At 39.4% G+C, this 22,336-nt stretch overlaps 4 protein-coding genes across 4 annotated transcripts; 1 reads left to right on the top strand and 3 right to left on the bottom strand.

The window, feature by feature from the left end:
• Nucleotides 1-4,772: 4,772 nt before the first annotated feature.
• Nucleotides 4,773-7,831, top strand: LOC104115159 (probable inorganic phosphate transporter 1-7). Its single transcript, XM_009625742.4, has 2 exons — nucleotides 4,773-4,910; nucleotides 5,911-7,831. The coding sequence occupies exon 2, from the start codon at nucleotides 5,957-5,959 to the stop codon at nucleotides 7,583-7,585; it is 1,629 nt and encodes a 542-aa protein (XP_009624037.1). The 5' UTR covers nucleotides 4,773-4,910; nucleotides 5,911-5,956; the 3' UTR covers nucleotides 7,586-7,831.
• A 783-nt stretch (nucleotides 7,832-8,614) lies between these two features.
• LOC104115160 (actin-depolymerizing factor) lies at nucleotides 8,615-11,333 on the bottom strand. The gene is made up of 3 exons (XM_009625743.4): nucleotides 11,175-11,333; nucleotides 10,321-10,586; nucleotides 8,615-9,029 (listed from the first exon to the last, which is right to left on the bottom strand). The coding sequence occupies exons 1-3, from the start codon at nucleotides 11,193-11,195 to the stop codon at nucleotides 8,879-8,881; spliced, it is 438 nt and encodes a 145-aa protein (XP_009624038.1). The 5' UTR covers nucleotides 11,196-11,333; the 3' UTR covers nucleotides 8,615-8,878.
• A 759-nt stretch (nucleotides 11,334-12,092) lies between these two features.
• Nucleotides 12,093-16,304, bottom strand: LOC104115161 (uncharacterized). The gene is made up of 6 exons (XM_009625744.4): nucleotides 16,123-16,304; nucleotides 15,935-16,029; nucleotides 15,761-15,861; nucleotides 13,734-13,803; nucleotides 12,550-12,602; nucleotides 12,093-12,406 (listed from the first exon to the last, which is right to left on the bottom strand). The coding sequence occupies exons 1-6, from the start codon at nucleotides 16,133-16,135 to the stop codon at nucleotides 12,304-12,306; spliced, it is 435 nt and encodes a 144-aa protein (XP_009624039.1). The 5' UTR covers nucleotides 16,136-16,304; the 3' UTR covers nucleotides 12,093-12,303.
• Nucleotides 16,305-21,438: 5,134 nt separating this feature from the next.
• LOC138908533 (uncharacterized) lies at nucleotides 21,439-21,942 on the bottom strand. Its single transcript, XM_070199211.1, has one exon. It carries the CDS (start codon nucleotides 21,940-21,942, stop codon nucleotides 21,439-21,441), a length of 504 nt encoding a protein of 167 aa, XP_070055312.1.
• Between the last annotated feature and the right edge of the window lie 394 nt (nucleotides 21,943-22,336).

Here is a 22,336-nt window from a genome sequence, read left to right on the forward strand (position 1 = left end):
GAAGTATGGTTTTATCTTTCTAGAGGCGCTTAGAAAAGCGGGCGCCAACTTTTCTAGGTGAGGGTACCTAGTTTCGGCCTCACCTAGGGTCCTATTAACATAGTAAATTGAAAATTGCGTACCTTGCTCATCCCGGACCAGGACTCTACTTACCGCTATCTCCAATACTGCCAAGTACAAGTATAGTTGTTCGTCTTTCTTCGACGTGTGAAACAGCGGTGGGCTCGATAGATACTGCTTGAGTTCCTCCAAGGCCCATTGGCACTTCGGGGTCCATGAAATGTTATTCTTCTTTTTCAATAATGAGAAGAATCAGTGGCTCTTGTCGGAGGACATCGAGATGAAATGCCCCAGGGCGGCTATGCCCCCGGTTAATCTTTGCACGGCCTTCACATTGTCCACAACCGTGATATCTTCGATGGATTTTATTTTGTCGGGATTGATCTCGATTCCCCGATTGGATACCATGGATCCGAGGAATTTACCTGATCCAACTCTAAACGCGCATTTCTCCGGGTTCAACTTCATATTGTAGTTCTTCAATATGCTGAAGGTTTCCTACAAATATTTTAAATGGACCTATGCTCGTAGGGACTTAACCAGCATATCTTCAATGTAAATCTCCATTGAATTCCCTATTTGTTCCTCGAACATCCAGTTTACTAGGCATTGGTAAGTGGCACCGGTAATTTTTAATCCGAATAGCATCACGTTATAGCAGTAAGTGTCGTACTTAGTGACAAAGGAGGTTTTTTCCTGATCATCCGGGTTCATCTGTATTTGGTTTTACCTGGAGTAGGTATCTAGAAAACTAAGGATCTCATGGCCGGCCGTGGCATCAATCATGCGATCGATGTTGGGCAAAGGGAAAGAGTCCTTGGGACATGCCTTATTCAAATCCTTATAGTCTACACACATTCTTAATTCGTTCCCTTTTTTAGGGACTACCACTATATTTGCTAGCCAATCTGGTATTTAACCTCCCGAATGGACCCTATTTTAAGGAGTTTAGATACCTCGTCCTTGATGAAAACATGTTTGACCTCGAACTGGGGTCACCTTTTCTGCTTGACAGATGGAACTTCGGGTCCGGGCTTAGTTTGTGAGTGGTTATCTCCGGTGGGATCCCTGTCATATCAAGGTGGGACCAAGAGTTTGGCGACCGGTTGTTCCCCATAAACTGTTTTAACCCCACTCGGTGTTGGGAATTTTAACACTTGTTACAGAGTTGAGGGTATTGCACTCATGTTAGGGATCCATGGCCTCCCGAACAAAGCTTTGTACCTCATGTCTCCTTCGATCACATAAAACTTAGCTTCCTGGATGGTCCCGGTGGTGCTCCGGTAATGTTATCTCCCCCTTAGTGGTTTCACAGGCCATGTTGAAACTATTTAGAACTCGGACTGCAGGCACGATTTGATCTTGTAGACCGAGTTGCTCCACGACCCTCGATCGGATGATGTTGGCCGAGCTACCTAGATCAACCAACACACGCTTAACTGGAAATTTATTTGAGTACATATATTACCAGTGCATCATTGTGGGGCTGCACGATCCCTTCCACGTCCTCGTCATTGAAAGACAAGGTTCCTTCCGGTATGTAATCTCGAGTTCATTTTTCCCTCGTGATGGACTCTTTGGTGCGCTTCAACTTCGGCCCCTGAGGGACATCGACCCCACCAATAATCATGTTAATGACGTGTTGAGATTCTTCTTGTTTGGTTTGTTTGTTAGAATCCCTATTCCTGAAATGATTCTTGGCTCGGTCGCTCAGGAATTCTTAAAAATGCCCATCTTTAAATAGTTGGGCTACTCCATCTCTCAACTGTCGGTAATCCTCCGTTTTGTGGCCATGAGTGCCATGATATTTACACATCTGGTTAGGATCCCTTTGGGTTGGATCGGATTGTAGAGGTTGAGGCCATTTGGTATCTTTGATGCGTCTGATAGCTGATACAATGGCGGCAACATCGACGTTAAAGTTGTATTCCGATAACCTCGGTGCTTCTGCCTGTCGAAGCTATTTTTGCTCATGAGTCCCCGGTTGCTCTAACCTTGATTGCTTCTCCCTTCATTTCTCATAGAGTTGTGCCCGGGCCCACTGCTCTTTCGGTCTCTATTATACAGCTGATACTTATCCCTGTTTGATTTAGGTTCACGATCGATGTCTCTCTTGGTTCTGACGGGATATACGGACCCGGAAGGGGTCCTAAGCTGATCATCTTTGACCCTAATTTTTGATTGATATCGGTTATGTACATCGGCCTAAGTGATGGGCGGATATTCCACCAGGTTCTGTTTCAACTATTGTGAGGCCAATGAGCTCCGAATATTGAGTCCTTGGGTGAAAGCCTAAACGGCCCAATCATCAGTGACCGGTGACAGGTCCATTCATTCCATTTGAAATCGGGACACGAAACTCTCTAGGTATTTCGTTATCCTTCTATTTTACTTTGAAAAGGTCTGATTTCCTAGTCTCGACCTTGATGGCCCTAGCGTGTGCTTTCACGAAAGAATCTGCAAGCATAGCAAATGAGTCAATAGAATTAGGAGGTAAGTTGTGGTACCATGTCATAACTCTTTTTGACAGGGTCTCTCCGAACTTCTTCAACAAGATAGACTCGATCTTATCATCCTTCAAGTCGTTCCCTTTGATGGCACATGTGTAAAAGGTTACATGCTCATTTGGGTCGGTCGTTCAGTTATACATAGGAATCTCAGGCATGCGGAATTTCTTAGGGATCGGCTTCGGAGCCGCGCTCGGAGGAAAAGGTTTTTGCACGAACTTCTTGGAATCGAGGCCTTTCATTATAGGTGGTGCTTCCGAAATTTGGTCTACCCTGGAATTGTAGGTTTCTACCTTTTTGTCATTAACTTCGATTTTCTTCTCCTTTGACTCTACCCGTTTTGTCAGTTCCTCGAGCATCTTTATGATCTCGGGGTTAGTTCCCGATTCGTTTTCATTTGACCTCTCTACGACCGGTTCATCCTTGCAGATGACTTCCTAGGGTGGATCGGGATCAACTCTCCTCGGTGCGCAGCTTCGGTTCTGTAACTAAGCTATCGCTGCATGTTGAGCCTCCAGTATTTCAAAGATCACCTTTAAACTGATCCTATCTCCACCAACGTTTTGTGTATTTTAAGCTGCCGATCGGGCTCCACCACAGACGTTATTCTTGGGGTCGGTAGGCAGGTTTGTGTTGATATCCATATGTGAATTAGTGTCAATTGGGTCTACGACCGGAATTTCGATGGGATCAACGGGCGGTACTTCGTCACCGGGCGCTATATTGTTATTTCACCATGATGATCGGACTCGTTGTCAACATGTATGGGTGCTGATTGAGAGTTTGACATTTTAAGTTTTAACCTGAAATTAGAGACACTTCAAAGAACAAGTATAAAGTAGTGTGTGTTATGGAGATTTGTATCAAATAACCACTATTATCCTTAGCCCCCACGATGGGCGCCAAACTGTTTACTCTCAAAATCGGATAACAATTGAATTTGTAAGTGATTTTAAGGATACGTGGACTAACTTAACACAAAACGATAAATTAGATTGCAATTGAAATAAATAATGATAAAGTAAATGCAAACCACGCGAATTGAACAGTCTTAGCCTCGGAAGGTTAATCACCCTCGAGCTAGATACACTTCGATCGGTGTGAGGATACAGAAAAAAAAGAGTTTAAAGAGAAATAATAATAATGTATTTGCATTGGGATACGTGTTACAATGTCCTCAATGAATTATCAGACCCCCTTTATATAATAGAGGAGTCCTACTTTAGGTATAATTCTATAAAAGGTAAAATCCCTTGATTTGTTGATTGCCGGTTCCTTACTGATACGCGTCGAGATTCCCGCCGCAGCATCTGCCTGGTTACGAATATTTCGGCCTTCTGTTAGTTATGCTAACAATGTTTCTTCGAGCTCGTTCGGGGCCAGGGTCGACTCCGAGGTCTCGGACTCAATGTTCTCAATGGCAGGTTTTCTGACCCCGGTTCTAGCTCGGTGTGACTTGGAGCCGATCTTTAGTCTTGCATTGTCATGTTCCGAGCCTGTCCTTTCATGTCGTAGGCGAACTCGACCTCGACCGTATACACCTCCACCACTTTCATCCTTCCCCTTCCTCCTCGCCTCTCTCTCTCTCTCTTAGAGAACTGCCATCACTATCCTCCACCCTTCACTTCCTCCTTCTCTCTTTCGCCACCACTGTTCCACTTTCACTTCCGCCCTCTACCCTTCCCTCTCTCCTCTTGCCTCCCTCACACTACTGCCGCCAATAGTCTTTCTTTCCCCAGTCTTTCTTTCTCCACGATATATTGTCACTTCACCGGAGAAAAAAAATAATTTTTATGTGAGTGGGTGGGTGGGGTGGGCGTAAGCGGGTCTGGGTAGTGGGAGTTGATACGTGATTTTTCATAATTATATCTATATCTATATGTGATTTTTAAATACTAAATGACACGATATGTACATGCAACGTATGAAATGCACGTACTACGCATAAAATGTACATACAACGCACGTGATCAGCAACTGCTATAAATTAATTATGAATACTACCTTGTATTTTAAAACAAGGTGATGTCAAAAGGGGTATATAGGAATTTGTAAAAGCCGAATCTTCTTAATATTTGGATTTGGAAAATTCTTTATTTTCTTATGTTTACCTTTTCCTATTGGAGAACGTGTGGTATTATCTAACGGATCCTATATTTAGGAGGAAACCAAGAAGCCTCCTAAAAGTGGGGAAGGAATATACCAGAGGAGATCCCCAGGTGGTTACAGAATCCTCGTTGTATATATACTCATCAGCCTTAGCCCTCTCTTCCACCCATCCTTTTCTCTTCTCTCGTTCTTCTGCTCTTTTCTCTTTCTCGCATCTATTTGCAGCAATAGCAGGTCTGTATATGTTTCTATCTTCTTTTTTCTTTTCCTTTTTCCAGTCGTTAATACATGTATATATGTGTATATGTATGAGTCCACGGTGTGATATTAGATATATAGTAGTATATACATGCATGTCTGTATGCATTAGAGTTTTCTGAGTGTGTGTACATCAAGATTCTTCTCTCGCATGCAAGATAAAGAAGAATGCGACATATATATTTCAACTTTTCCAAGTTGATTAACGTGCCGTGATTCTTGAAAATATGCAAGATTTTATTTTACTTTCTTTGCTGCTTATTAAAAATATCACCTAATTATAGGATACACGAATTATTGTTTTATTTGTTTGGATACCTAATTTGAAATCATGTTAGTTGCCATATTAGTGTCTGATATTTTTGGATCTTGAGGGGGGGAGGGGTAAGGAGGCTGGGCATTGGCTAATCCAGAAATTTAGATGTTTAACATTTAATATATATATATATATATATATATATATATATGTACAAAAGTACTAATATGTGGCCTGTATACACCGTACTTATATTTTTTCGAGAAAAGGTGTTCAACTTGCCACCCCAGAGGCTAGAGCATATGTAGCTCTGCGCTGACGAAGTATTTGGTGATTTTGGTGGAGGGGTGGGTGCGTGGGATGGGGTTGGAGATGCAGCTTTTAAATATCAATAAAGATGTGGCTTTTCTAGGAGAATAAGGGATGATCTGCTTCTATAATTAAGACTTACACATGTTTCCTATTTTATTTGAATTCAAAGACATATGTAGTTCGACCCCACTAAAATGGAATTATTGTTTGTTACCATTTTGTGCCAGATCCTATTGAATTTCTTGTCAATATGCATGATTTTCTTTTTTCCTTCTTTTATTTTGTTGTTGTTTGGGTTATAATAGCTATTAGCTGTTTTGAATGTTGAGAATGCTGCTCTTTTGGCAGAGATAAGTCTAAAAGCTCCATCAGGGTCGAAATGCTGAATATTGTTGTTTTGATATGCAGATAGATCATTGTAGAAGAGGAGAGTTAACAAAGACGAGAAGTAGAAATGGCTGGGGATATGAAGGTTCTGAATGCGCTTGATACGGCCAAAACACAATGGTATCACTTCACAGCAATCATAATAGCTGGCATGGGATTTTTCACTGATGCCTATGATCTGTTTTGCATCTCTCTAGTCACTAAGTTGCTCGGCCGCATTTACTACCATGTCGATGGCTCTCCAAAGCCTGGGAGTCTACCTCCTAACGTCTCGGCTGCTGTCAATGGCGTCGCTTTCTGTGGTACCCTTGCTGGGCAACTCTTCTTTGGCTGGCTCGGTGACAAAATGGGCAGGAAAAAAGTCTATGGCATGACCCTTATGCTCATGTGCTTATGCTCAGTTGCTTCAGGTCTTTCTTTTGGTAGGGAGCCTAAGACTGTCTTGGCCACCCTTTGCTTCTTTCGCTTCTGGCTTGGTTTTGGAATTGGTGGTGATTACCCGCTTTCTGCTACTATTATGTCTGAATATGCCAACAAGAAGACTCGGGGCGCCTTTATTGCTGCTGTTTTCGCTATGCAAGGATTTGGGATTTTAGCAGGTGGTATCTTTGCCATCATTATGTCTGCTGCATTCCAAGCAAGTTTCAAGGCGCCGGCGTATGAGGTCGATGCGCTTGGCTCAACAGTTCCTCAAGCTGACTATGTGTGGAGGATCATATTAATGGTTGGAGCAGTTCCTGCTCTTCTCACTTACTACTGGAGGATGAAGATGCCTGAAACCGCTCGTTACACTGCTCTTGTTGCCAAGAATGTTCAGCAGGCAACTGCAGATATGGAAAAGGTTATGCACGTTGACATTGGGGCGGAGCAAAAGGAGCCTGCAGTTTCTGCTACCACTACTGTAAAGTCCAGCAATGAATTTGGTTTGTTTACAAAACAATTCGTTAGTAGACATGGACTTCACTTGCTTGGCACAACCAGCACATGGTTTCTGCTTGACATTGCATACTACAGCCAAAATCTGTTCCAGAAAGATATCTTCAGTGCCATTGGATGGATTCCTGCTGCCAAGACAATGAATGCAGTTGAAGAGGTTTACAAAATTGCAAGGGCGCAAACTCTAATAGCTCTCTGCAGTACCGTGCCTGGCTACTGGTTCACAGTGTTCCTCATTGACAGGATTGGAAGGTTTACCATTCAATTGCTTGGTTTTGCAATGATGACGGTGTTCATGTTTGCTCTGGCCATTCCTTACAACCACTGGACTCACCCTGGCAACCATATCGGATTCGTGGTTCTCTATTCACTGACCTTCTTCTTTGCCAACTTTGGACCCAATGCCACCACATTCGTCGTGCCAGCTGAGATTTTCCCTGCTAGATTGCGCTCGACTTGCCATGGAATATCAGCTGCATCTGGGAAGTTAGGAGCAATGGTGGGTGCTTTCGGGTTCCTGTATTTGGCTCAGCCACAAGACAAGACTAAGGCTGATGCAGGATATCCTGCTGGAATTGGGGTGAGAAATTCCCTTATCGTCCTTGGCGTAGTCAACCTTCTGGGAACATTTTTCACTTTCTTGGTTCCAGAATCAAAGGGGAAGTCACTAGAAGAGATGTCAAGAGAAAATGAGGACTCAACTGAGGCAGGAGCAGAGGTGGAGACTCATCCATCTAATAACAGGACTGTTCCTGTGTAAAAGTAGTTACTCTTTTCATTGCTTTTTTCTTTTTTTCCTTTTTATGTTCTGCAAAGGTCCTGCAAGGATGGATAAGGTCTATGTTCTTTCGACTAGTACTATAGTTTCTTAAGTTCAAGCTATTACCTCCAAGTGTAGAGATAGTTTCATGTATCTGTGTAATTGTCAGCAATTATGGAGTTCTATCTATCGTACAATGTATTAATGGCATATGGTCCTGGCAATATATTTTTATGCAGTCATAAAGAGTTCCAAATATTAGTTTAGTACATCATAGAAGTCCCCAACAGTTTATGCTCCTGAAAAACAAAATCTGAAAAAGAAATGTAGCTTTTAGAGGTTTGAAGGACATCTATCTTAACAAATTAGTTTCACTGCAATTTCTCTAACTCTTGCTTCGATTTCACCATATGGTGAGACGAGTTTTCTTTCGCTTTATGTCGAAAAATTCAATTCTACTTCAACATAGTTTGGATTGAACTAGAGCACTTCAAACATTTTGAACTATATCCATGATTCAATGGGTGTAAAAATTGTTGTAACTTGCGAGTTCATAGTTTTAAGAGGGAAACTTGGCAGTTCCTATTAAGAAAATGCGTTTTCATTTTGCCAGTTTGCAACATGACATCTTAACCAAGTAGCAGAGTTCCTCAACATGCAAATTTCAACCAGTTTGCCGACCACAAGTACAACAAAAAGAAACTAAAATTAATAATATTGCAAATTCTAACTTTTCATCCTTGTCTACAGCAATATACTTTATTACACAAGCTGTCAAGTTACAAATCTTTATTAACATAACAGTAGGCATGTTAACTCACTTTCCTAGAAGACAATTTTACTTCAAATGCTTGTCGATTTCTACTCTTAGTTAAAAAAAAACTGAACAATTTGATAAGGAAATCCAATACCTGATAGTGCTACTAACTTGACGTGACTCCAGAACTTGAGAATTAGATATTGAAGGGAAGTGGAGAATAAGGATTAGAGAGGATCCAGCCCCTTGCAGCCCATGAATACTATACTTGCTTGAGAACCACTGATATTATTATGCACTTCCTAATTGTTCAAACATCTGAGAAAAAGCAAAACAATAGCAACACCATATACACTAACAAGCTAAAATGTGTTACTGGAAATCAGCTTTCCCAAATTCCCTATTATTTAAGAAGAATTTTTGCTGTGTAAGAAACGGGGCCAACGATAAGCTATAAGCACTAATCATTATGATGGTATGGCCCTGCTAATGCTCTTCCTTTATTCTGAGGAAGATAGCTTTTGATGCAAGAGGGCTCAGTGAGCACGGTCTTTCAGCACTTCAAGATCAACTTCTGTGGGATCAGTAGCCTGAATCTCATAATGAAAACCATCCAGCTCTCTTCTAAATGCGTCTTTGGAAGTGGCGTAAAGCATCTTTGCACGGATACGAGATGTTGCAGGAGACCTAAGGAAACAAAAGGAATGCACTGAGAATGTTAGGCTGTTACTTTTAGCACCTCAATTCAAATGTACTAGCAATGAAGTAGCTTCCATGTCATGAAATGATCAAATACCGTAATCCATAGAAAAACAAACAAACATAGAGGCAGACCAGTCGGCCACATATTTAAAATTTCTCAAATATGCTCCCAAACCTTAATTTATCTTTATTTCATTTGCTCTTATAAAGAGAGCACCCAAAAGATTTTCAAAACTACTTTGCTAGTGAGGCCTGATCATAACTGATGCTCGTAAAATGAGGGTAAGACATGATCTAAATCTTCCAGCACATACAACCGAACTCATTTTGTATTGGCATTTAGTGGTAAAAATGAGACAAACATATTGGCATTCAAAAGAAATTTCACTGAAATATTAAATACTAACAAGTAACTTGTCCATGAGACAAGATATACCTTAAAAGGTGAAGAAAACTTAACGAATCGCATTATAAGGAATGGAGCCCATGCCATCCAGATAAAAACAACTCATGCAGATAATTTCAGGTTGAAGGCAACATCACATTGCAGAGATCCATTAAATCAACCATTTGAGTGCATTGAGTTCCGCTGTACTCTTTTGCTGTTTGTCAAATTTGTAGTTTAACAATTAGGTTTTGTTAGGACTTGATTGAAAAAAAAAACATCAGATTTACTTGGTCATAAAAGGAGGGGTTAGAGGAGTGAAATTGGAGGAGAAGAGTCAAACGTTGCTTCCCCTCTTTGTCAGAAGTATAAGAGGAAAAGTAAAAGTAGAAATAAAGCTTAAGAATTTGGACAAAAGTGATAGTTCCAATCCCAGAAAGAACGAACTGCTTTGAAATACAAGGATCAAAGTATCTAATTTTCTATGTGAATTCGAACAGAAGTTTATGTCACTAAATATTACATAACAAGTACCACTAAATCACATTACAAAATGCTTAAAATTTGTGATTCAAGAAAAAAATATAGTTCAGTCCTTATATGTTATTATTAGTCATATATAATATAATAGGATAGAAAGATTAAAATATCTCTCTATCACATTTATACCTTTCAACGGACGAAGTTCTACCACGAATTTCTACCTCCTTTATCCTTCACTTCCCCATCTTAGAAGGAAACATACAGGAAAACCAAGCTGGTGTACAACTTGTTTTTGTTTCCAAGACATGAGTTCAAGAAATGTATGGTGCACAGGTAAAATCAGTAAAAGATCAAGCCTAGTGGCAATCATATGCAGATGAAAATAGGCAGAAGGAGCTGGGAACTAACCAATGAACAAAGAAAATCTTGCTCTTTTGGCAATTCTCGGAGGTCACAAAATCAAAGTCATACACCGCATATCGGCAATCATTTTCTGGCAAAGAAGCAGTAAAATCATCAAAATTTTCAGCAGGGCTGCCAGTTTTCTCAACAATGACCTCCTTTTTCTTTTCATCAATCTTGAAAATCACATATCTGTGGACTTTCTTCCTCTTTAGCTCCAAGAATGCATTTTTGCCGTGATCAGCCACACCCATTCCAAAAGAAGCATTTGGCTGAAAATCAAGGAAAAACCAGCTTAGGTTCAACATGTAACATGGAAAGAGATAGAGAATTTGAGGATTTAACATACCAAAGAAGCAAATAGATTTTAGTTCTTCACTGAAAAACTAAATTTAACTATTCAAAATTTGGCCTTTATCTTTTTTTCCCTGGAATAATGGTGGTACGAGGCCAACTTGCAGGCACCTTGACTATTTCTTTTGTACCTATTATTTTACACCAGCAGAAGTATTAAGTAACTCTCTAAACGTTTGCATATTTCTTGTTCAATTATAATGAATATATTAAGAATAGTGTTACATCCTAGTTGGGTGGTGTAACTTTATAACTTCAGAAGTTGTGCTCTACAGAACCTCATATGGATCAGGGCGTCACTGATTACTAAGGGGCTGCGTTTTCTACAACATAAAGTAGATGCTACCATGGTGCTTAAATCAAAATTATCAACAGAAAATCAAAACCTAAAAACATTTAGCTAATCGAAGTAATTGTTGATAACGTGGAAGTACAAAAATCTCTATAAGCCTTGTGAACATACAAATTCATCAAATACATGGATACACTTAGAGATAGAGACGTACCCCTCTGAATCTGAAAGACATGATTAATGTCTAAAAAAACTGGAGAGCAAAGAAACTGGAGTACCCTTGAGAGAAGATGGGGAATATTGTAAAAGGTGGTGTTGAATGGAGAGGTTATTAAGATAAGAGGAGAAAAAGAAGATACTGCCAAAATGAAGAAAGTAACGTAATAGCAGTATTATTCTCTGTTCTTTTCCCACACTTGTACTTTTTTTTTATAGAGTTGGTCCATTGTTTCTATCCAAAACGCCACCTTCTCAACTCAGGGGCGGTGCGTTGATCGAACGCTTCCCTTACTTTTTGCGATGCCAAACGCCATTTGACCATATTCAAATTGCCTTTTCCTCTAAGCTTTCCGCTGTTTTTTTTTTAAAAAAATTTTTGCATAAGATAAATCCTCTGATACCAAAAGAAATAGGCGGCATAACACTTGAAATTGATTTTCATCGTATCTTTTTCTAGAGAGAAATTTAGATGGAATACCTCTTGTTAATAGGAGACGATATGTTTGAAGAATTAGAATCCCGCGCTTACGTAATAACAGAGGAAGACATAACTAGTCTATTAGTATTATGTTTATGCTACTACTCCTCTATGTTCTGTTTATAATACAGCTAAATTCACCCGCACTGGAACAAATAAGGCCTCCGAGACATTTAGTGTTATTACTATACTTGTTGAATAATAAAAGGACATCAATTCAAATTAACAGCTACAAAAATTGTAGCTAAATGAAAACAATTCAAATCAATCTTATTTCCAAAGTGTACTCTGGTCAAATTCATCTCCTAAATGATCTCGTTTGTACGATTTTAAGCTAAGACTTTGACACTTGATCATAATAGCACATACCATTTCATTGACAAGTTCGCTGAAAATTTCAAGTTTGGCAGGCTAAAAACCAAAAAAATAAAAGAATTACAAAGTTGGCTCATTTTTCAGCAACAAAGAAAAGAAAGAGCAAAATATTCCCTAGGATACAATCTGTTTATATCAGATGTCCAGAAGGGACTCATCAATACTAAACAAATACAATTCAAGGCAGCCAAATATATTTGTACATGTCAAATTGACCAATGTCATTGTTCCAAATTGATCAAACCTACTCCATTTTTAATCAGAGTCTAAATTACATCAGATCTGGATCATCTTCATAATCGTAGTCCGGTTCACTTGAATGCCTCATTCTCTTTGCATCTCTTGGACCTCCCCTTCCTTTCCTTGGTCTACCTCTGCAGAAATAGCCAAAAATAAGACTACCCTATCATATCCAGAACTTGAAAAATATATTATTGAGTATAAGAGAACAAGCAGTGAAAACTATCTATTTCACTCCTCCAACAACAGTGGTTATAGGATAAAATTCACTACTTACAGTCCATTGGTAGATATCCCTCCAACATCCCGACCAAGAGCTTGTTCCTCAGCCTGAAAATGTGCAATGATGCAACTTTCATATTCTTTGAAATATGGAATCAGCGTATCATGTTGGGTAAAATATGCATTTTGGTGTCATTCCACGACCATCGTGCTCCACTTTGAAGTAGAAGGGGACATGATAGCTCATGGACAGTTTCTCATTTATCTTTTCTACTTTTGGGTCTCTCTCGGACAGAGACAAACAAGGGGTTACAAGGAAAGGTTCCATCAATTGTAATTAAAGGATAGAAGATAGGAAACAGTATGAATTAAAATCCAATAACTCGTGTCAAAACGTCTTCGGAATGCTATTGAGCTGTTAACAAGCTCTGAGACCACTCAAAAAGGTAGGGGTTCCTGCATGGATGGGAGCGTCTAGTTTGTTGCTTGGTATACTCCTATCTCTTTCTTTTTCCACTCTCCTTATATTAACCCAGTCCTTTTCAGCCAAAGACAAGTTCAACTGCCTTTTTTCCCTACTGCTGCTTCTCGCTTAAATGGTTGATAGCATCTACTTCTCTGCTGATTCATTTGAAAATTGATAACTTTTCTGTTTCATTTGTTCCTTCTTCCATTTATGTTATCCTCTCATTTCTTCCCTATCCTTTTTCAGGGTTCTAAAAGGAGAATTTCACATGGAAGTTCAACAGAATGCACTAAGATCCCTAACTTAACAACAGGAATATAAACCAAGAAGGTGTCAAAGTCGAGGTGCTGATCAAAAGAACACCTTGCTACTGTTGCAAATTTACATTAGAAACTCTATCAAGAATTTCTACTTTTATTCAGCTTCAGTAAATCTTTTCGACATTCATATGAGGTGCCCTAATTTGCCTCAGAACTTCTAGACTTTTAAAAGATAGAGACAGGACAGTCAATGGGTTATAATCAATAGCCAACGTACTATATCAAGTTTAAATCTGTACAAGAAACAAAGAGCAACAATTATTTTGTAAAACAGGGAAAAAAGAATATGTTCTTGCAACATGACAGACATAAACTTAGAGACAAACTAAATTTGGATATCACTCACAGAATCTCTGATATGATTCATAATGTATAAGATCGTAATGAAAAGATATAAATCCATCAACAGCATTCCAATGTTCCCATTGCTGAGAAATACAGAAAAATACATACTGCTGGTGAGGTGACAGACGATAAAGAAAAGAGTCTATCTTCAGGTTGAAACTTCCTGGATCGTTTCAAGCTGCAAAGTAGTTAAACAGAAAAAGGGTAAATTCAACAAGAAACATATAGGTGAACCTTAAACTATATCCAGAAGATTGGAAATCTAAAGACACAAAGGGAGATTCAGTAGACTTGTTTTTATAACCGAGAAATCCCTGAGATTTAATCTATTTGTAACATCATCATCATCATATTACCATATGATTACAGTGCAATAAGCTAAAGATGATGCCTTCTATTTCCTGGGAATGCCGGTCTCAATAACAATTCCAAAAACGCTAAAGTAAATGTATATCCTACATGTTCCTCCAACAACCACTAAACAGCTCCCTTTTTCAACTCTTCTCATATTAGTCGTACGAGTCAAGTAAAACAATGAAAATAGGATGGAGGAAAATATTCTTAGTATTGTAGAAATCTCAGTACGATTATATGGGAGGTCCCTCAGGATAGCCTTGTTTAGCTTCTAGAGTCTATTTACTAACTAGAGTCAAGGAATTAGTAGATCTACTTTGCCCAAAATGGGAACGGGCTAGGGTTAAGAACTCATAATCTAAAGACCTATGATGAATTAGATAGGTTTTACACTTTTCTCAAAGAAAGAGGAAAGGTTGGCAGTTCAGGCTTCAGATGGATTAAAGGATATATTCAACAAGACAGAGCTTCCTCTGAAATAAACATACTTATTTGATTGACGTTATCGGTGGTGTACGGGCTAGCTTGCACGCATTTTCACTGATCCACTGGACAAACTATCCAACCCACAAGCACAGTTTACCAAGGTACTCCCGCCAAAAAAAAGGAGCATATAGGCACACATCAAGTGCTGTAGCTGGAATTCAAACCTGGACCTCCAGGTTCTTATTCTTGTGTTTCAACCACTAGGCCATCATCACGTGGATCTTTTCAGCACAATTAGCCGAATTAAAATGTCAATAACATTGGGTTTATAACAGTGTCTAAGAAGTTCTTTTGTTACTGTCATCTTCTAGAATTTATCTCTGATTGCAACTATTGTTATTCTTTTCTTCTAGACCTTTTCACACACTGACTACAAGATTAACTTTCTCCATTACGTCTTCCCTGGGAAAGAAAAGAGAAACTGAAAAGATAGAGGGGGGACAGCAGAACTAAGCCTTTCGACAACGAGTCTCGCAATGGGACAGAACAAAATGTAACTAGCTTAATTACATCATTGATGAGCTTTTCTGCTTTTGCGTGAATATATAAAATCACAATTTACTAAGACAATTCGAAATGCCAAAAGTAAATTGGATTGCACCAGCCTTCTTTGTCCATATCCATCACACTGGCTATCAAAACTTTATCCTATTACTCTGACTTTTGCTCTTCTATTCCATCATCAATCAGTTGTGTAAGTAAATTAAGCATTTGTAAACACGAAAATTGTTCATAGTATCATCAATATAAATGGCAGTATAACTTGTTTTATATAACAGCAAATATATGGAAATACACTATTCTCTTGACAATAGAACTTTTCTTAGGATGGAAATGAAAGGAAAGGAAAGGGGAGAGGAAACAAGATTGTATCATAAATGCGAAAGTAGTCCAATTCTTAGTCTCCATTCGTTCCCCTAACTCTTCCAAATCCTTCCTTCCAAGCATACCACGCTCAAGGAAAGCAATTCACACAAGAAGTGCTAGAGTACTGCAACACCTATATCCAAATGCCTTAAACTAAGTCATTAATGATATATCTAAAAAAAACACTATATGAATCAACTAGGTTTTAAATCCAAGCTAGTTGGGCAGGCTATATAAATTATCTGTATCTATTGCTCTAATTATATACTCTATCAATTCTCTCTATTCATACCCAATTCGTCGTAATATTAGACTAAATTCTTTGGCCTCACCCATCCTCAAGGTGAAGCCCTGGTAATACTCCCTCACACACGTGATGCCTAGGACAGGACAGTTTACCTGAAGGATTTAAACAAATAAAAACTTACAAGCTGGTGCTTTTGGACGAAGATAAAAACCCTTCAAAACCTTTGAGTACATTTCCACATTGGCTAGGATCTTGTAGGTAAATAGTCTCCATGTCGTAAACCTACAAAGTCATTTAAGGCATCATTTTGAATCTATCTATACATAAAATAATAAAACCCAGAAATTTCTTTGACCTGTTTTTCGAGGTTTCGGAGATCTTCATGAAGTTTGGCTCTTTTGGACAAAAGAGCAGCGAGCACTGCCGATGGATTGGAGGATGTTCGTTGCCCTAAAATGGATTATGGGACAAACATATTTTTTGAAGATACTGTAAAAACAAAATTAAGAGAAAGAAGATAAAAGGGTAGAGCCGAGGGTTTACCTTCGGCTTCCATTGAAATGAAATTTTGAGGGAGATCAAGAAACTGTTTATATATAGGTTTCTGGTAGCAGCGCTGGCACCTTCTGAACACTCCTCCGATCTTGGACAAAAAGGAGTCTATTTTCTTCGACGTTGACGTTTCGGTCGTCCGGGTGGGTTCAGTTTTTTCCGTATAATGTAAAATATTTTTTGATGTTTAATTGTTGAGATAAAATATTTTAAAAAAAATTTATATCTATATATATTTATATAATTGAGGGCCTAGAAAAAGTGACTTGGCCTTCTCATGTGCTAGAAAAAAGATTTATCTATTATCTCCTCTTTTTAAAAAAATTTCCTCTCATTTTAATACAATACATAATACATAATTATTTATTTAATAAAAAAGGCACCGTTTCATAATACTCAATGACTTGTCCTTTCGTTAAGAACAATAAAAGAGGAATAAAGGCGTCATTTCAAAATCGACAAGCCATAACTTCGTCTTTTTAATTTCCCCAATTTTAGAGGTAAAGTTGGTATAAAAAGAGCATCGGTAAAGCCATATCTCTCAGCCGCCATTAGCATTTCATACTCTTATGGAACTATCACATATATTCAGATGGATCTTCCGCAGCTTTGTCATCCCCGGTAAACTTGAACTTTCGTACCTCCAAGAAGATACTGTAACAATTTATTTTTATATTGTTGTTTTTTTGGTATATTTTATAGTGATTTGGGGTAATATTACTTACAATAAATTCTTCATTCTCCCTTGTGTCTCATGAGTTGGATATGACTCACTCTAATTTCCTTCAGAAATAGATTGTGTGGATTCAAAGGGTTCATATATGAAGTTTAACACCATTCTGACTTTGTGACTAACTTCCAGTTATATGAGTTTACAAGGAAAGTATGAAATGATTTATTTTGGGGTTACACAGCAATGAAGTAATTTTTTTTCTTATATCTTTTATACTGCACTTTGTAAGGATAAGAATCCCTCCATGTTGATTTGGAGTTATTTCACTATATGACTTAAATGTGAATTCTTTGTTAGTGTGCTTTGTAGTGTGTTTGAAAAATTAGTCGGATTAGATTATTCCTCCAATTATCTCTTGTACTTTGAATGCTCACATTGTAGGATGTCCACTAATTGGATAAAACATGGAGTTAACATCTAACGACCCAATTCCCATTATAGGTTGTGATGACGTCCAACGTCGTCGTTAGGCAAATCAACAGTGAACTAATTCATTTAATTATTTATTTTATCACTTTTAAAATTTAAAATTTACTTAACAAAGAAACCAAGTATAGAAAGCTATGGTGATGTAAAACATAAATAAAACATAAAAGTGAAATGGTGATATTAATAGGCAAAAATCCATAATCGTTTACTAGTAACTTCCAAAATTCGGTGTCACAAATGCACGAGCAAATTAGTAGAATACAACCCCCAATAACTATTGTCGAAATATAATACAATAAGAAGAAGACTCTAGGTACTACAAATAAGAGGATGGGAAGCAGCTCACCACTAGGTCACCGAAAAATACGGATGCGCACCCGAATGAATACCAGATATACCTGCCTCAATACCTGCATAATTTATGTAGAAGTGTATCATGAGTACGTAAATCAACGTATACCTAGTAAGTATCTAGTCTAACCTCGAAGAAGTAGTGACGAGGGGTCAACATTGACACTTATTAGTGGTCAATAAATAAAGCGCATAAATTATAATTAGGCATGGAATACAACAATAACAATGGAATGAGAAACAATAAATAAATGATTCTTTAACTAAATATCAATTTAAAATACCCAATTATCACAGGCCAATTTCAACAAATAAGAGCCATCAAGCAGTTGTAAATTTTCAAGTCATGAAGGAAATATCAAGTATAATCGGACTCCTAGCGACATTACGCATGAGTTATGCCGAGGTCGTACGACCCGATCCATAATAATCGTGTATATATACTACCGAGGTCGTACGGCCCGATCCATGGATGCATCTCATTATATATGAATATTGCCGAGGCGTTCAGCCAGATCCATAGGAATAGGAAAACTCTTCGGACTACGGGACATACGTTTACAACACCAAGATAAGTACATAAAGCAACATAATTTTCTATCAACAACCGAATATTCCTCCAAACTCAAAGTAATGAAGCTCGATCTTACTTAATCTCTAATCAAATTGAATTGTTAATACGAGTAATTAAACTAACAAGTTAGGTTCAAATAATACAAGTATTGCATAATAAAGTCCAATGTCTACCCGGACATAACATGATTTTAGCTATGTACGGACTCTCGTCACTTTGTGTGTACGTAGCACCCACAATTATTAACAAATAATAATTTAAATATATATGAGGTTAATTCCCTATTACAAGGTTAGGATGGAGACTTACCTCGCTTCCAAGGTTAGACAACTGTCGTGCAAACTAATCAATATAAGCTCAAAATTTCATAATTTAACTATTACGGTAATTACCCAACCCAATTTGAAAAATTCTGATAAGTCACCCCCGAGGCCACGTGCCTGGATTCCGAAATATTTTTAGATAAATGTTACCCATAACTTTACGAACTCAAATATATAACTTATACTAAATTTCATAATCAATTTCGTGATCTAATCCCATTTTTACCAAAACTTAGATTTTTCAATATAATCCCATTATTTCTACAACTTCTATGTTAAAATCTACCCATAATCTATGTATTAAACTCACATTGGGTTGAAATCACTTACCTTAAAATGCGAGATAAAAAATCCCCCTCCAACATCTCCAAAATCGGCCAAGAGAAGTGAAAAATGAAAAAGAATGGCCTAAGTCCCAATTTTTATTAAATGTTTTGCGCAGTGGCCCTTCTTCGCGATTACGAAAAAGGCCTCGCGATCGTGAAAACGGCCTCGCGCTCGCGAAGGCATAATTGCCAAGGCTCAGAAAAATCCCTTCGTGAATGCAACCAGGTCATCGCGATCGCGAAGGATAGCCCAGTCCAGGCTTCAAATGTGACTTGCCCTTCGCAAATGCGAAGGGCAACGACCCACTGACCCTCAGGCCCTTTTCCCTTCTATGCGAACGCGGGCCTCCTTTTGCGAACATAGCCTCGCCGTGCTCAAACTAACCGATGGGGGAATGATACCGCCGACCATACAAGGCCTCAAATGGATCCATCTCGATGCTGGAATAATAAGTGTTGTTATAAGCAAACTCGGCCAACGGTAAGAATCGATCCCACTTCCCTTCAAAGTCGATTACACATGCTCTGAGAATATCCTCCAAAATTTGAGTTGTCCGCTCTGACTGTCCGTCGGTCTGCGGATGAAAGGCCGTGCTGACCTCTACCTGGGTACCCAACTCACTCTGTACTGCTCTCCAGAAATGCAATGTGAACTGAGGGCCTCTATCTGAAATGATGAAATTAGGCACACCATCCGATCGAACAATCTCCTGAATATAAATTTGGGCCAACCTCTCTGAAGAGTACGTAGTCACTACCAGAATAAAGTGTGCCGACTTGGCCAGTCTATCGACAATGACCCAAACAACATCAAATTTTCTCAACGTTCACGACAATCCAACTATGAAGTCCATAGTGATGTGTTCTCACTTCCACTCTGATATAACCACCTGCGGAAGTTGTCCACCTAGCCTCTGGTGCTCATACGTAACTTGCTAGAAATTTAGATATCTCGCCACATACTCTACTATGTCCTTCTTCATCCGCCACCTCCAGTAATGCTTCCAGGTCACGACACATCTTCGTAGCACCTGGATGAATAGAATATCGCGAACTGTGTGCTTCCTCTAGAATTGTCTCCCTCAAGCCATCAACATTAGGAACACATATGTGACTCTGGAGTCACATAACACCATCATCACCGATAGAAACCTCTTTGGCACCACCCCGTAGCACCCTTTTCTATAAGAACTAGCAAGTGCGGATCATCGTACTAGCGAGCCTTGATCCCCTCAAATAATGAAGACTGAGCCATAACACATGCGAGAACTCGACTAGGCTCTGAAATATCCAAAATCACAAGTCTGTTAGCTAAGGACCGAATATCCAAAGCCAATGGCCTCTCCTCTGCTGATATGAATGCCAAACTACCCGTACTCTTTATCCTTTCTGCTTAAGGCATCCGCAACCACATTCGCCTTGCCCGGATGATTAGAGGATAGTAATATCATAATCCTTCAATAACTCAAGCCACCTGCGCTGCCTCAGATTAAGGTTCATGTGCTTAAACAAATGCTACAAACTGCGATGATCAGTGTAAATCTTGCACGACAACCCATAAAAATAATGCCTCCAGATCTTGAGGACATGAACTATCGCGGCCAACTCCAAATCATGTACGTGGTAATTCTTCTCGTGGTGCTTCAACTGACGTGAAGCATATGCGATAACTCATCCCTCCTGTATCAATACACAACCCAAGTCAACGCGTGAAGCGTTGCAATATATAGTATACATCCCTAAACCGGAGGGCAACACTAATACCTGTGTTGTAGTCAATGCGGTCTTGAGCTTTTGGAAGCTCACCTTAAAATCATCGAACCATCTGAATGGAACACCCTTCTAGGTCAATCTATTAAAAAGAAGTTGCAATGGATGAGGATCCCTTCACAAACCAACGATAATAACCTGTTAACCCTAAGAAATTCCTGATCTCGGTCGTTGTAGTAGGACGAGGCCAACTCTGGACTACCTCGATCTTCCTAGGATCTACATTAATGCCTCATCAGATACAACATGCCCTAAGAATATCACAGAATCTAACTAGAACTCGCACTTGGAGAACGATGCATACAGCTTTTGTTCTCGCAAAGGTCTGAAGCACAACCCTCAAATGTTGCTTGTACTCCTTTATACTACGCGAGTAGATCAATATGTCATCAATGAAGACAATGAAAAATGAGTCAAGATATAGCCTGAACACCCTATTCATCAAATCCATAAACGCCGCCGGGGCGTTAGTCAAGCCGAAGGACATCAACTTAAACTCATAGTGCCCATATCTAATCCAGAAAGCCGTCTTCGGAACATCCGAAGCACGAATCCTCAACTGATGATACCCAGATCTCAAGTCGATCTTAGAGAACACCCTAGCACCCTGTAACTGATCAAACAAATCATCAATACGTGACAATGAGTACTTATTCTTAATGGTAACTTTGTTCAATTGGCGGTAATCAATGCACATCCGCATACTCCCATCCTTCTTCTTCACAAACAATACCGGTGCACCACAAGGCGACACACTCAGCCTGATGAACCCTTTCACGAGCAACTCTTCAAGATTTTCCTTCAACTCTTCAACTCCTTCGGAGACATGTGATATGGTGGAATAGAGATAGGCTGGGTGCCTGGCACCAAATCAATACAAAACTCGGCATCACGATCTAGTGGCATGCCTGGTAGATCAGAAGGAAATACATCGGAGAACTCCTGCACCACGGGCACTGAATCAATCATGGAAGTCTCCACAACATTATCCTGAACATAATCCAGATAGGCCAAATAACCCTTCTCGACCATATGTTGAGCCTTCAATAAAGAGATAACCCGACTAGACGCACTGATAGATGAACCCATCCACTCCAATCGAGGCATTTCTAGCATCGCCAAGATAACAGTCTTGGATTGGAAATCAAGAATGACATGGTACGGAGACAACCAGTCCATGCCTAGGATGACCTCAAAGTCGGTCATATCGAGCAATAGAAGATCCGCTCTGGTCTCATAACCACAGAAAGTCACAACACAGGACCGGTAAACCCGATCCACGATAATAGAATCACCCACTGGCATGGACACATATACAGGAACACCCAAGGACTCACATGATACATCCAGATATGGTGAAAATAGAGAAGACACGTATGAATATTTAGACCCTGGATCGAATGGTACCGAAGCATCCCTACTGCAGATAGAAATAATACATGTGATCAAGGTGTCTGAGGCTATTGCATATGGTCTGGGAAGAAAGGCAAAGAATCTAGCTGAAGCGCCACCTGGCTGGCCTCCACTTCTAGGGCGATCCCTACCCACCTGCCCTCCGCCTCTAGCCGGCCAAACGGGCGATGCGGAAGATGGTGCGGTGATCATAGGCTGATGGCCCTACTGTAGTGCCTTGCCCCGAAGCTTTGGGCAAAATCTTCTCATATGACTATGCTTCATGCACTCGTAGCACCCCACGATG

The sequence above is a fragment of the Nicotiana tomentosiformis genome, chromosome 1 (assembly GCF_000390325.3).
Source record: "Nicotiana tomentosiformis chromosome 1, ASM39032v3, whole genome shotgun sequence".
NCBI classification, from domain to species: Eukaryota; Viridiplantae; Streptophyta; class Magnoliopsida; order Solanales; family Solanaceae; genus Nicotiana; species Nicotiana tomentosiformis.

What these genes read in the sequence shown, in the direction of transcription:
- LOC104115161 (XM_009625744.4), bottom strand. An exon ending in TCGTCCAAAAGCACCAGCTT is followed by an intron (nt 13,804 to 15,760) that starts GTAAGTTTTTAT and finishes ACTACTTTGCAG; the next exon opens with CTTGAAACGATCCAGGAAGT. An exon ending in GGGATATCTACCAATGGACT is followed by an intron (nt 12,407 to 12,549) that starts GTAAGTAGTGAA and finishes CTATTTCTGCAG; the next exon opens with AGGTAGACCAAGGAAAGGAA.
- LOC104115159 (XM_009625742.4), top strand. Translation starts at nt 5,957, where the DNA reads ATGGCTGGGGATATGAAGGTTCTGAATGCGCTTGATACGGCCAAAACA.
- LOC138908533 (XM_070199211.1), bottom strand. Translation starts at nt 21,942, where the DNA reads ATGCCAGTGGGTGATTCTATTATCGTGGATCGGGTTTACCGGTCCTGT.
- LOC104115160 (XM_009625743.4), bottom strand. Translation starts at nt 11,195, where the DNA reads ATGTCTTTCAGATTCAGAGGG. An exon ending in TGTCTTTCAGATTCAGAGGG is followed by an intron (nt 10,587 to 11,174) that starts GTACGTCTCTAT and finishes CTTGATTTTCAG; the next exon opens with CCAAATGCTTCTTTTGGAAT. An exon ending in AAGATTTTCTTTGTTCATTG is followed by an intron (nt 9,030 to 10,320) that starts GTTAGTTCCCAG and finishes TTGTTTCCTTAG; the next exon opens with GTCTCCTGCAACATCTCGTA.